Below are 14278 nucleotides of genomic sequence, written 5' to 3' on the forward strand. Positions count from 1 at the left end.
TTAGATTATAAATTACTGCTGCCTATATCTAGCCTACATTCTGAAGGACTACCTATTGTTTCGGGTCAGTTTTTTTTTAAATAATATTTTAATAGGCCTAAATGGTGTTGGCTAATATCTTCTGTACTCTGTAGTTCTGTATTTAGGCCTATATACAGCTGTGTGTTAGCTTAGGTCTACAGTTTAACTGAGATTATTTAATAACTACGGAGCTCCGAATATAATTCGAATTAACAATTAGTTTCTACGACGTCAGCAGGTTTTATTATTTTTTTTATTTATTATTATTTATTAAGTTTAAGCAATAATTATTTTAATAAGTAATTACGAAATATAATAATTCGTTCCACGATTTAGGCCTACTATAGGGAATGAACGAATTAACGAACGAATTAATTCGTGGCAGCTAAGCCTAAACAAAAGAATGAATACTTAATTCGTGGCCATAATTTAGACTAAAGCCGTTTGTGCTCAAGTTAATGAGGGCAATCACAGCGCTCAGCACTCCTGTGATTAAATGAGAGGAAGCAGGCCACGTCTCTATTGTTCTTCTCTAGCATTGATGTTTTTCGCAATTTGATGGGGTTTAGAGTAAGGCCTAGAACGTCCTTTTCTGTTTCTTACAGCAAAACGCCCAACTAGGCAAATGCTTCATTTCAGAAAAAAACTCTTCAAAATAAATGTCACAGTCAGCTTTTTTATACTAAGACGTCTAAACTCCGAGTGTAACATGGAAACTCAAAGTAGCACAATGATTGTTGAGTGTTTTATCTTGACAATGTACAAATCGTCATGTCACTCTCTCGTTCGGTTGTCAGCAAACAGCATCCGTGAGAGAGTCTATAATTAAACAATCTTCCTAGATATAACAAATGCAGTCAGGCAACACATTTACTTTTATAAGTCAACATGAAAAGGCCTTTGCACCCAATTTTCATTATGGAACGGGATGCATTTCTGAGTTGGGACTTGTGGAAATTACAGCATTTTAGTGCCATGTTAAAAAACAATAAATAAATCAAATAAAAATAAAGTGGAAATATTTTAAGAATAAAGTCAGAATTACAACATTAAAGTCAAAGCAATACGAATAATAAAGTAGAAATGCGAGAGAAATGTGTGTGGACGATTTAGTTAAATCTACTTTAAGATAGGATTTAGCAATAAATAACTCTGAAATGGCAAGCAGTGGGCGACTTTAATCTCATATTGCTAAGAATTTATTCTCCTATTGATACAACTTGTTCTGCTAATTTTTACTTTATTCTCAAAATAGTAGGAACGTAATATCACAACTTTAATCTCACAATTCTGACTTTATTTTAAAAATGACACTAATTGCAAATAAGCTTGCATGATTTGTTGTATGCTTTTTGTGTGATTTTTTAAAATCTGATTATTTACAATTATTTATGTATCATATTTGTTAAATACATTGTACAACGTTAGCCTGAAACTGTTATATTGCAATAATGTGCATTATATTCATGCACATGATTCTAATGATGAATCATGCACAACAAGAGCGGGAATGTGCATTAGAAAAGAAAATGGGGTGAACTCTGATTTCGTGTTTACTTTAACGTGGCATAGCAGCATACAATGCAATTATCTTACCTTGGCCTTGCCTGTGCTTTGTAAGATATGGACAAGTGCACAAGCCATCTCCTCCTTGTTCTTCACACTTAGTGCTGGCTCCAGCAACGAGCACATTAGCATATAATTGTTAGTAATATACTCTGCGAACTCCTTGTACAGCTCCATGGGGAGGATGCTCATGCTCTGATATCGGGATTTCATTCGGACCATGGGTCCCGGACTCTTTCCTTTATTGGGATTTGGCGTGCTCACGGAATACCATTTTTCCACAAACTGCCGCCCGGTGACTGCCGCTATAGGGATATTGACCAGGCCCACATAGTTATTTTTGTCCTTCTTCTTCTTTTTGTCCGTTTCTTTGTAAAGATGCACGGTGATGCTCTTAACTGAGGGCAGGTTGTTGAACTCAAAGTGTTCTCCCCAGAAAACATTGTCCGTTTTGAGTTTGCAGGTAGTCCGTGCGTATAACGTGTCATCCAGACAAAGTTCACAGAAGTATTTTTTCTTTGCAGGCAAGTCCTTAGCTTCGATAATCCAACATTTCAGCATGTTTTCCACCCGACGGGTGTTATCCTGCGGAATACAAAAAAAGAAAGCACTGCGTTTTACAGTGACCTCTGCAAACTGCAGAAAGGAATTAGATAACCCCCTGTGTACTTTAAAAAGTTAAGCTGAGTTAATGCAGAGAAGTCGATCAGAAACTGTCAATATGTGAGACAGGATATATGAAAAAGTAACATGCTGACTGACTTAAACCTCATCTGGTCTAGAATTACCCAGGATTCAGATGAATCGTCCAGTTTACCTTGTTGGGATGCACAGCACGTCTCAAATTCTCCATCCATTTGTCTCTCTCGGCAGCCGACCGACATGAGAAGCATTTGCTTCCTGTTGAAGTAGTTACCTGCAATTACAAATTACAATTAACAAATTTGTGGATAAGTGCATTAAGCGAGCTAGAAAGGACTGAAATGCAGATCGGGAGATGGTGGATGTGAGCAGAGAGATCCACTGAACGTTACAGCACTCAATCAATGAAGCATTTCCCAGGAGTGGAGAGCAATTACATTTGGAGGAAGAATAAAACTCTCAAAGAGCCCTATCAGACAGAGCGCACTTAGATCTAACATATTTGCAGGATCACATGTGATATCAGAGAGTTGAGATACATGCATAGGCCTTTTACAAATGTTCTTTTCATATCCAAAATTTATCCTGAAAAGACCATCTGCTCACAGCAACACAATCCAGGTGACAACAAATGTACTGGACCACGTAGGGCTGAATTCACTAAACAGTTGCGAGATTTTTGCATGCTGTGTTTCAGAACAAAAACAGCTCTAATTTGAAAACCGATCTAGTTTAACCAGGCATTATCTGCACTGATGTAGCGCTGCTTCTTCTTTGTATTTAAATTATACTTGAAATAAAAATTTAAATAAGTAATTAGAAAAATTAAGAAGTAAATATTAAATAAAAAAATAATTGCAATTAAATTAGAATGTAAACTATATTTTAAATAATTAATTGTGAAATATAATAACAAATAAAATACATTTAAATTATTTATATTTAAAGGTATGGTAGGCGATTTCGGAAAGGCTAGCAATAGCAAGTTAGCTTTGAAAGCAAGATCCCCACCCTCCCTGCATAATCACGATGCCAAGCTACACCTCGCACAAAACACACGAACGCGCTCAGACAGAGCAGAGACTAATCCGCGATACGATGAGAGATGGCGTTGGTGGAGGATTGAATGCAACGCTGTCAGATTACCTCATGTCTCCATCACCGGTGAGAAAACATTACAGTACAAAGCACATAATATTAATAATTATATATGAATATTAATAATAATAACGCCTTTCACTCTCACTGGAACACACTGATGACGTATCATGTCTGCGCATATAGGGTGCGCAGAGGTATGCAAATACTGTACATATTTTGACAGGCAGGCAGGACAGCCTATCGTAATGTTCGGACCGAACATTTTGATTGGACGAACATTTTATGGTCCTGTGCCTTCCACAAACTATATAAATACATAGAAATAAATTTAGACAACTTAACTTAATGAGCGCTTTCGAAATGTGAAGAGACCAGCATAACAAAAAATTTTTTTGAACCAAATCAACTACCCTGCCTTTAAATAATTTAAATATAATAGATTATATTTAAACTGAAATAAATATTTAAAATAAGTAACAAATATTAAACAAAAATAAATAATTGTAAAATATTTAAATTTAAATATCATTTGAAATATAGATATTTTAAATAAGTAGAGTGCAAAATGTAATCAAATTTAAAATAAAACTAAGAATGAACAAAATTAAATAATAGCTACGGTGAGCGTGATTTGACAAAGTACAACATGTTTCTGGATCAGCATCCTTGTTGATCCTGGAACATCATTCCAATCAACCAATCAGAATTGAGAGATAACTTTTCAGGAAAAGTTAGGTTTAGGGGTAGGGATTGGGATTGGGTTTAGTCTATATTTTTGGACAGTAATGTTGATCCAGGATCAACAAAAGATGTTGATCCAGGAACATGTCTTACTTAGTAAAATCACTGCGACCGCTACATTATATTTAAAATATTTAAAATAAGCAATTGTAAACATTTACAATGTAATGACAAAACATTATTTTTAATCTCAAAATTGTATGTTAAATTTTATGTAAATTAGGCTTATTTTAAAAAGTCAGTTTATCCTTCCACCTCAGAAATTTAGTGTACCCTACTAAATGCAATTCAATTTCCATGTAATTCTGAATGTTATAATTCTAGTTCACATGATAAATGATGGAATAAATAGAGCAAACAGAGCATAATGGACCTCTGGCTGACCCCTGCAGAACTCCTACTAACTGTAGGTGTCTCATTCTTTCCAGCTGGCGTCTGCTGCAGTGTAACAGTCATCAACTCCATGTGAATTGGCCTCTCAGAACTCACCTCACAGAGCACAGAGAGAATGAGAGGAGATGTTCAGACAGATGGGACAGGCTCTTTTGTACCCTCTGGGCAGGAAATGCAAAGAGACAGGAAGGCCCTTCTGGTATTAAGATCTGCATGCAGATGCCTGATTTAAGTATCATACTACCTATCTGAGATTAATTCAAAAACCCTTTTCTAAAATCACTGTTTTAGTGCGAACAAAGATACAGCTCTAAATAAATTATATTATTATATTTTTAAATGCAAAAACATTCCCCTGTAAGCAATTTTAATGTACGGTAGTTAATTAAATGTAATCTAAAACAGCAGCATGACTGTAGTTTAACAACTTCAAATTATGCTTAGCTTGCTGCTTGGCAAGCTAAAGTTTCAAAGTAGCTTTCCAGCACTGCTTTTAAATGGTATTTTTGTGCTTTTTGGAGTTTGACAGGCACGAAGCAGCATGAACGTCCTTTAAAATCCCTTTTCCACAGAAGTAAGAAAGGTTTAGAAGTACGGTACACTATAAATAAAATAAATCAATTGTGTAATTTATATATATGTATATTGGCATGCAGGTTTCCTTAAAGGAATAGTTGTTCACCTAAAAAAAAATTAAATAAATAAATATATACAGTATATATATATATATATATATATATATATATATACACACACACACACACTATTGGTCAAAAGTTTGGGATCAGAACGATTTTTAATGTTTTTTACAGGAGTTTCTTATGCTCATCAAGGCTGTATTTATTTGATCAAAAATACAGGACAAAACGTAATATTGTGAAATATTATTATGATGTAAAATAACGTTTATCTATTTTAATATCAATTAATATCAAATTTATTCCTGTGATGCAAAGCTGAAGTTTCTGCATCATTACTCCAATATAAAATGTCACATGATCCTTCAGAAATCATTCTAATATGCAGATTTATTATCAGTGTTGAAACTGTTGCGCTGCTTAATACTTTTTTGGAACCTGTGATACATTTTTTCAGGATTCTTTGATTAATAAAAAGTTAAAAAGAAGAGCATTTATTTAAAATAGAAATATTTTCTAACAATATACACTACGTTCAAAAGTTTGGGGGTCAGTAAATTTTTATTCTTTCTTTTTTTGAAAGAAATTAAGTATTCAGCGAGGATGTGTTAAATTGTTAAGAAGTGAAGAGCTAAGATTTATAATGTTAGAAAATATTTATATTTTGAATAAATGCTGTTCTTTTTAACTTGTTATTCATCAAAGAATCCTGAAAAAAGTATCACAGTTTCCAAAAAAATATTTGGCAGCACAACTGTTGCCAACATTGATAATTCTAATAATAAATCAGCATGTTAGAATGATTTCTGAAGGATCATGTGACACTTTATACTGGAGTAATGGCTGATGGAAATTCAGTTTTGCATCACAGAAATAAATTTTATTTGAAAGGATATTAATATAGAAACCATTATTTTATATTGTAATAACATTTTTCAAGATTACTGTTTGATGGAAATTCAGTTTTGCATCACAGAAATAAATTTTATTTGAAAAGATATTAATATAGAAACCATTATTTTATATTGTAATAACATTGTTCAAGATTACTGTTTTATTCTGTATTTTTGATCAAATAAATGCAGCCTTGATGAGCATAAGAGACTTCTTTAAAAAACATTACAAGTCTTACTGATCCCTTTTTTTTTTACCAGTAGTATATATATATATTTATAATTTTTTTAGGTGAATAACTATTTCTTTAAGGAAACCTTCATGCCGATGCCTGATCACAGTTTACTTTGTCTGCACCCTCTGACCTTGTAATTATACAAGCATCTGTTTTAAGTGAGCCTTCTCTGCAGCACACATGCAAATCATCCAGTAACATGACCCGTGGCCCCTCAATGACTTAACTGCAGAACGACTAGATAGCGCTGCTATTTTCTGCAAACTATTTGATCTTGGCTAATGGCCTTGATGAAGTTTTAATGGGCCTTTGCTGCGTGCTATTTTGAGACTTGTCGGACATTAAAAGTTCTTTTGGCAATTAATTCAGAGCTGTGACTTCAACAGGGCACTGAGGTCAGCCGACTCACCTCAAAACAGAAATCCTGTCCCAAGATGCTGCTGTGCACAGGTTTGATGAGCACTTCTTCCTCCATACTGAGATCTAGAGCTTCTACTGCACTGCTGGGGCTGAGCAACGACTCGTGAGACCGCGATTCCTTCAGCCTCGGCATCAGATGGGATCTACTGGAGCGAAACAGGAAGAGAGGAACACATGCATCAGACTCAAACAGGCATTTGTAGTTTATTAGAAGTGAGATGCGATGTGAACCGGAACTATCGGAATACGCTGGCGTCCTGCTGTGAGCACAGCACGAGCTGCTGACTTCTCATCGCCTGACTAGTCAGCGGTTCTGCTGCAATGCATACAAAAGCCGAAACTTCCAGGCACCGTCATGACATATCTGACGAAGATCAAAGGGGTGGTGGCCTGGAAATGATTCCACAAAGTTGTAATGAGGCATCAAAAAGCAGCTTTGCCTAATTGGAAGTGAGGTGTGTCTTACATAGGAAGTGGTAAACAAAGTTTGCCCTCCAGGTGGTTGACCTTCATTCGGATGGGACTGTTTGAATGATGTGTTGAGATGACTAGTACTGTCACAAAAATAAAAAGGAAGTAACACTCATACACACACACACACACACACACACACACAAAGTAAAAGGTGAGAAGGAAGTGTTTACAGGAAGTGTGACTTGTCTTCTCCATGTTCCTTTAGAAAATAAAATGTTGCTAATTTCTTAATTGCTCCTCCTAGACAATGATGTGATTAGGAAAGAGCAAATGGAGCAAATGAAGTGTGCTGTTAGGGTTTCCTGAGAAAAATCTCTCGTCTCTGAAGTTTTAGATACAGTATCTCAACAATGTCTAAAACTGTGCTCTAAATTGCTAAGATATCAAAATGTGCAATCAAATGTTCATTTCAACATGAACTTCAATATACCACTTTAACTTCTTTAAAAAATTAACTCGTCTGAGCTGTACCTTCAACGTTAATTTTGTAGCTTACAATACTTCTACAAATGTCCCATTATTGTCTATATTTATTTCTCCTAAGAAATATTAGGACACAGCTGAGACAAAGCTATGAAACATAACTGAGGTATGAAAAAATATATATATATATACTTGGTATATAATAAAATACAAAATAGAAAAATAAATTACTAAAAACTAAAATTATTTTGAATGGCACAAAGAAATTTAGGCATCACAACTTTTTTTAATGAACAGTATGAAAAATGGATATCCATTCTGAGATTTACGACTGCACTTAACAATGTTATTAAATTATTCTAATGAGCGATAAATGATGGCCAAGATAATATAAATGTAAAAATAAGGATAATGATCAGAATATTACATATGAATATTCATTGATATTATGCCAAATAAATAAATAATACAGACTGATAACTGATATAGTATTAATATATTTTGTATTTACTACTGCATAAATCAGGATCAGGATTGCTCTTTATGTATTCTTTTTTTGAGTGTAGAAGGATATCTGCCAAATAATTGATTTTCCAGTTAAATGTTTTAGTTTGAGTTCAACAAGCATAAAAAAAATCACTTTATCAGTGTATCAATTTCATTTAAACTATATTCGATCATATTGAGTTGGCTCAACTCAATTACATTTCATCGCATGAATTAGTTTTTTATGAGTTGGGGCTACATATATTTATTGGATGGAAATCCTGCCCTCAATTAAATTGAGTTCATCCAATGAATTATTTTTTTGAGTGTGTGACTTTCTCATCACCACCAGTTTTTGGTGGTTATCAGTGCATTACAATGGTTCAAAACAGATATTAGTACTTCAATATGTTGGTTTATTAATATTACATCAGTTAATGAAATACGGTATTTTATTGTAAATCTAAGTTAAGTCTGTAAAACCTAAAATGTTGCTACCATATTTTTTACGGTGAAGTTCTGGCAACCACAGCTGCCGGTATTTTACCGTATATGTCACAGATTTTTTTTTTACAGTGTGCACTCTTGAGAGTTGCAGGGCTTTATCTATTATTGCGACACCCTCATGCTGTAAGTCACTGAAGTTATAGCATCCACAAATCTCATCCTGCCAGTCCTGCAAATTACTATACAGTACAACCCAGAAAGGAGAAAAAAAATGTGCAACCAAATTGATTTTCGTATGAGCCCTTAGATATTGAGTTGAGGTAACAGATGATGGAATTACACAGGCACACTGCTGCTAACAGAAATTAAAGCTAGCAGATCAAATTATGAGTTATGAACTTGTGTAACATAAAAACTCCCTGGGAAAGTCTCAAGAAAGTTACAGGCCCATTTCGTAATCCTGGTCCATGACAGTCAGAATAGGATTTAAAAGAAGACAAGAAATACAGATATTTTTCTGAAATTCCACTAGTTTCATAAGAATGCACAGGGTAAGTCAAAGGCTATAAAAACTCTTCTCAGTCAAATACCACAGGACGATGACCATATTACCCTCCTGAGGTCCTGCATACCACAGTTCATCTGTTCATTTTTCCTGACATGTAATAGATCAAATCAAGCCAGTGCTTCTCAGGTTCTGAGTGCGTTTAAACGATTGATGAAAGACACACTGCAGACTGCAGGCTGATAATAAAACTCATGTAACGTCCCTCTAGTGACTCTGCCAGTGGTGTCAGCGAATTCACACATGACCTGAGGCGAACATATTTGCTCCAAATATCGACCAAAATGACAAGGAAACTTGCTTTATGCATTTTGAGAATTACCGATGAGGGCAACAGGAATGGAAAAAAACGTGCTTCATAACAGAAAATGATAAAGACGGTTTATAATATTTTAATACAAAATTTTATGAATTACATAACTAATGTTAGTTACATATATCTATATTTCTATAATTATATATATAAGTATTGACGCATTTTTTATATATACATATATAGAGAGAGAGAGAGACACACACACACACACTCAAATATATACATAAAATTTGTACACAATTTGTAAACAATTGCTTGGCCTTTCGCCATTTTAATTTACAGTATCATGACTACAGCAGAGGAAATAATGAAGCAACGGATTGTTAAATGCTGCAAACCTCAAACTTGCATCATCTACATGAACAGAACACGTCAATGTAGGAGTGGGCGATATGGCAAAAATATCATATCACATTTTTTTTTTAGGAAAATCGCAATTCATGATTTTATCATTATTCTTTGTCATGTTGGTTTTACTATTTTTGAAACCCAAACTACTTTCTCTAATTTAAAAACAGAATGAATGAATGAATAATGTGGGTAACCAAACAATTGCTGGTCCCATTTTTTGTTTCCTACTATCAAAGTCAATGGGGACCAGCAACTGTTTGGTTACCCACATTCTTTAAAATATCTTCTTTTGTGTTCAGCACAAAAGGGGGGTGAACTATAACCTTTAATGACAAGCTGCAGCAAGTTCAGTACTATTACTCTGCTGTCACTTTAAGACTTGCACGCATCTAATATACAGATACGAATCCGTTTTTCTCTCAACTGCTTACTTTCACTTTAGACATAACCAACTGTGTTTATATGCAAACCTTCTGTGTTTTTGACAGTACTAGCTCAATCCAACACTAAAGATAGCGTATTCCAGTAATCAGGCGCTGTTTGACAGGCTTTTTTTAGTGTGTGCGCACTTCAGGTGTACACGCTCAGAAAAAGCGCATGTCAGAACAGCACACGGATGATATATTTCACCGGAAAGGCTTTAAAGCACATACAAATAATGAACTTTTGTTATTGCGAAGTGCAGTGTCCCGTGAGTGTAACTCTACCGCTGAGTTAACATTTCATGTGAATGTATGACACATTGTTCTTGTGATAAAAAAAAGCAGATCGTGGAGACATTTTAATCTTCCACGATCAGAAATCATGATATCGCACACCCCTACATCAATGCATGCACTTGTGTTAACCGCTAAGCCACATCTCTGAATAAAAAGGCAGACATATTATCCTAATATTCTTTCTGGAAAAGTAAGCACTGAAAATCATCTATTAGTAGACAAAACACGGCATTCGTAGCATTAAATAATGCAAAGGTCAAGTAGACATCTGCATGGGCACAAACTTGTTCTATTTGTGCATGCATGGGCTCCTCTGATCAGAGAAGGCTGGTGATGACTCATGGGAAATGTGAGCCCATGGAGCTGAGATTTACACAGGTCGAGTTTGGAAATAGAATCTTCTACAGTGTATAAAAAAATATGTTTTCTTATCAGTTTAAAATGCAAATGAGAAGTGTATAATGACAAAATCTCTTTGCATCTTGGGTTTTTTTGTACTTACTTTAAGAAAACAATGACGTTTGCATACAGTACATACAAATGTAAACACGGAAATTCTGAATAAATTTTTTTTTAAATACTAATAAAACAAAGAAACATGATGTTAAACAAATATATAATGGCAAACAGAACCTCACTTTTGGACCCTGTTGAAAGTGGAACTGCTTTTAGTAATGCTGTACGTAGTACATTTTTATATTAAAATGCTTTATTAATCTTTCTATTCACATCATCATCAAAAAGTACAATAACCGCTTAGGTATTCAGACATCAAAGCTCCGTTATGGGTGGCTATTACCAAAAAAAAAAAAAAAAAGGAAAACATTTTGGCACGGCATGAACTGAAACAACACACTCCAATACAGGTTACAGAAAAACAGTCAAACATCCAGCTAATCTGTTAATCCCATCAAACCCAGTGTCAATAACAAGACTTTTCACTAGAACCGCAGCCATCAAGATGAGAAAAACAGGAAGCAGCAACATTTCCCAAACTTACTTTTTACTATTCTGATTCAGCATGGTCCCAGTGCAAAACAAAACAAGTCCAGAGGCTGCAAGAGAAGTGAGCCAGTGTAGCGATTATCCTTGATTTTCCTGCAAGATATCAGACGCAAGAGTTAGAAACCGTGTTCACTGTACAGCGCTCTGCCTAAAACATTTAGAGCGAGGGAGTGCCTTAGTCTCCAAGCACCCTAGGGAACAATCTGTTGCATCTTGAACACACCCGAATCCATTTTCAAGGATTTCTATTTAAAAAAAATGCTGCTCTTGCTATCAGAGCAGGGATTTACAGATCGTTGCTGCAGTTCTTGTTGGGTTTACATGGAATGTTATGCTTTAAAAAGATGATTCTACTAAAGAAGAATATTTTTTAAGGAATTGCATAATTAAAGGTTATAAATCCGTAAGCAACCAGCAGTTAAAAGTCTGTGTATCATTGCACTACAAAGCTTTAAAACATAATGGTAACACTAAATAGCCAATTATTAAAAAAGCACTTTTACATTACGGCAAGCAAAACTGTTTCTCTTTAAGTACGTCTTCATGAGCTAATAATAAGCGAGGAAGAATAGACAGCAGCAGATTGTGGACTCCGCAGACCTCGCATACTGTAATTAAATTCATGTTGTGGAGTGCAGCCTGCCGTCTGGTCTAAGTTTGTGTCCTATATCTGTGGTTGACTGTGTACGGTGTACTCCGCCTCTAACGGTTCCCACACTCCCCGACAGGAAGCAGTTCTCCCTCGAGATCTCTGCTCCAAATAAGAAATGACTGCCAAGGAAACCAGCAATACAAGCAAGATCTTTAAAGAGAATGACAATGGTTCAGTGAACCTGGCATACGGTGCTGTTTAATGGAAATTCAAACTTGGCCTGTAGTGCAACTGGGAAATACATACAGAACAACTACAGCAATGTTTTACAAGGGTGTAAAGTGTTACTCGAGTAACTCTTCTGCATTTTTGAACGAAATTGATCCTTTTATTGATCCACTAGCATCCACTAGCAAGGACAATAAAGTGACAGATATCGCTACAAAAAAAGTTGTATTTTTTTTAAATCCTGTTCATTTGAACGTTCTATTTATCAAAGAATTAATGATAACATGTATCTTGAGCAGCAAATCGGCATATTAGAATGATTTCTGAAGGATCCTTCAGAAATCATTCTAATATGCAGATGAATGGCTGCTAAAAAAATTCAGCTTGTTCATAGGAATACATTTTATTTTAAAATATATCAAAACAGAAAAAGTTGTTTTAAATTGTAACAATATTTTGCAATATTACTGTTTTTATTGTATTTGTGTGTGTGCTATACACATGCTATATACTGTAGCGAATCAGCTCATTCATGGGGAAATATGAAGAATTAATCATAACTAGTTAGATCCGCTGTAGATATTTAGCTGACCTCTCAGGGTCAACTGTCTGTCAATTCTAAGAACGTTAATTTCCTGGTTAAGGGAAATAACTTTCTTACTGTACAATTCTACAAAGAGCTTGAGGCATAAATCTGCATGATTAAGTGACTCCGGTTATGAGCAAACAATGAACAACGTCAAGTGTGATACAAGTAAGACTTTATTAACTACATAAACACTTAAACTGGTCTAACATACTACATAAACACTTAAACTGGTCTAACATACACATACACACACACACACACACACACACACACATACAGTTGGTATAGGAAAGGGTTAAAGCTTAACTCAGTAAAGAGGAGAGAAAATAAGAATATGAAGTTAAGGTACCATTTGATATTCAGCAGATCTACAGCCTGAAGGAAATAGCAGATTCTTAGTTCAAACACACCTTTGTAAAAAGGTGCAAATGATACCTAATGTATCAATTAATAAGACTAAGTTTGAATACTTGCACATCTCGTCTGTCTGAAAGAAGTTTTATGACTCTTTGTGTGGAAGCATGGTAATTTGCATATGGAACTTGAATCGAAATTACTAAAGATTCTCAGGACACTAATATATTGCCTATGTACCAACATATAATATACATGCTCGTTTTGATCATCAGAAGGCGAATTCATAGATACTAAACATGGTATGATTACATATGGCAAGATGACAGGAATGGGTTCCATCATAAGCATGCATAGAATAGTCTAAAAATATCAAAGACAACATACACCATGTCCTGAAGGATATGTGTGTTCATTCAAAGAATGTGTCATACGAATTAATTAGTAGAAAAGTCAATTTCTACTGTGCATTGTGCCTCTTGCTATGGAACATGCAGTGATTTTCGCTACTTACATTCCTGTGGGTCATAAAACCAGTGATATCAGCATTAGTTGCCACGGGGACCAGGGGGGCCTGGTGTCATTGCAGACATCCTGGCACCCAGTTTATTGGGTGAGGGGACTGTGACGATTTGTTAAATCAAATTAAAAATTGTGTTTTTGATTGGTCCAGACGCTACAATACTGTATATATACTGTAGGCTTAGATTATGAACAAGCTACATTTAAGAGAATTTCACAAGCCAAGATTTCAAAAGGCTAAAAATGTATATTATTTCTTTGCTTTTAAGCCATTTTTACTTGCACTCAAATATGTTTTTGGCTACATACTTGGGGTAAAAAAACATGACAAAATGTAAAAACTATCCATTATCCCTTAAGGGCAATATGAATACACAAGATACATGAGAACTAGATCAGTCAGCTCATGTAACACATCCCACTAAACCTCTCATTTTATAATCAGAAAAACATTTGGGAGCTCAGTGAACAATGTAATTATTCAGCATCCCATAATACCCTGGTACACAGCTTATTACTGCATTAACAGCTGTGTTTGAGTTCACAAATGAATAGT

General features: G+C 34.9%; 1 protein-coding gene across 1 annotated transcript in view; it reads right to left on the reverse strand.

Moving 5' to 3' along the window:
• Positions 1–14278, reverse strand: part of LOC107599025 (disabled homolog 2-interacting protein-like) — an 82920-nt gene that overhangs the window by 31734 nt on the left and 36908 nt on the right. Inside the window, exons 4-6 of the mRNA XM_016290514.1 lie at positions 6641–6794; positions 2405–2503; positions 1618–2172 (exon numbers count right to left, since the gene is read on the reverse strand). Of these exons, the coding sequence (XP_016146000.1) occupies positions 1618–2172; positions 2405–2503; positions 6641–6794 (808 nt within the window). The remainder of the gene's footprint in view (positions 1–1617; positions 2173–2404; positions 2504–6640; positions 6795–14278) is intronic.

This window comes from Sinocyclocheilus grahami, unplaced genomic scaffold (assembly GCF_001515645.1).
Source record: "Sinocyclocheilus grahami isolate Dianchi unplaced genomic scaffold, SAMN03320097.WGS_v1.1 scaffold259.1, whole genome shotgun sequence".
NCBI classification, from domain to species: Eukaryota; Metazoa; Chordata; class Actinopteri; order Cypriniformes; family Cyprinidae; genus Sinocyclocheilus; species Sinocyclocheilus grahami.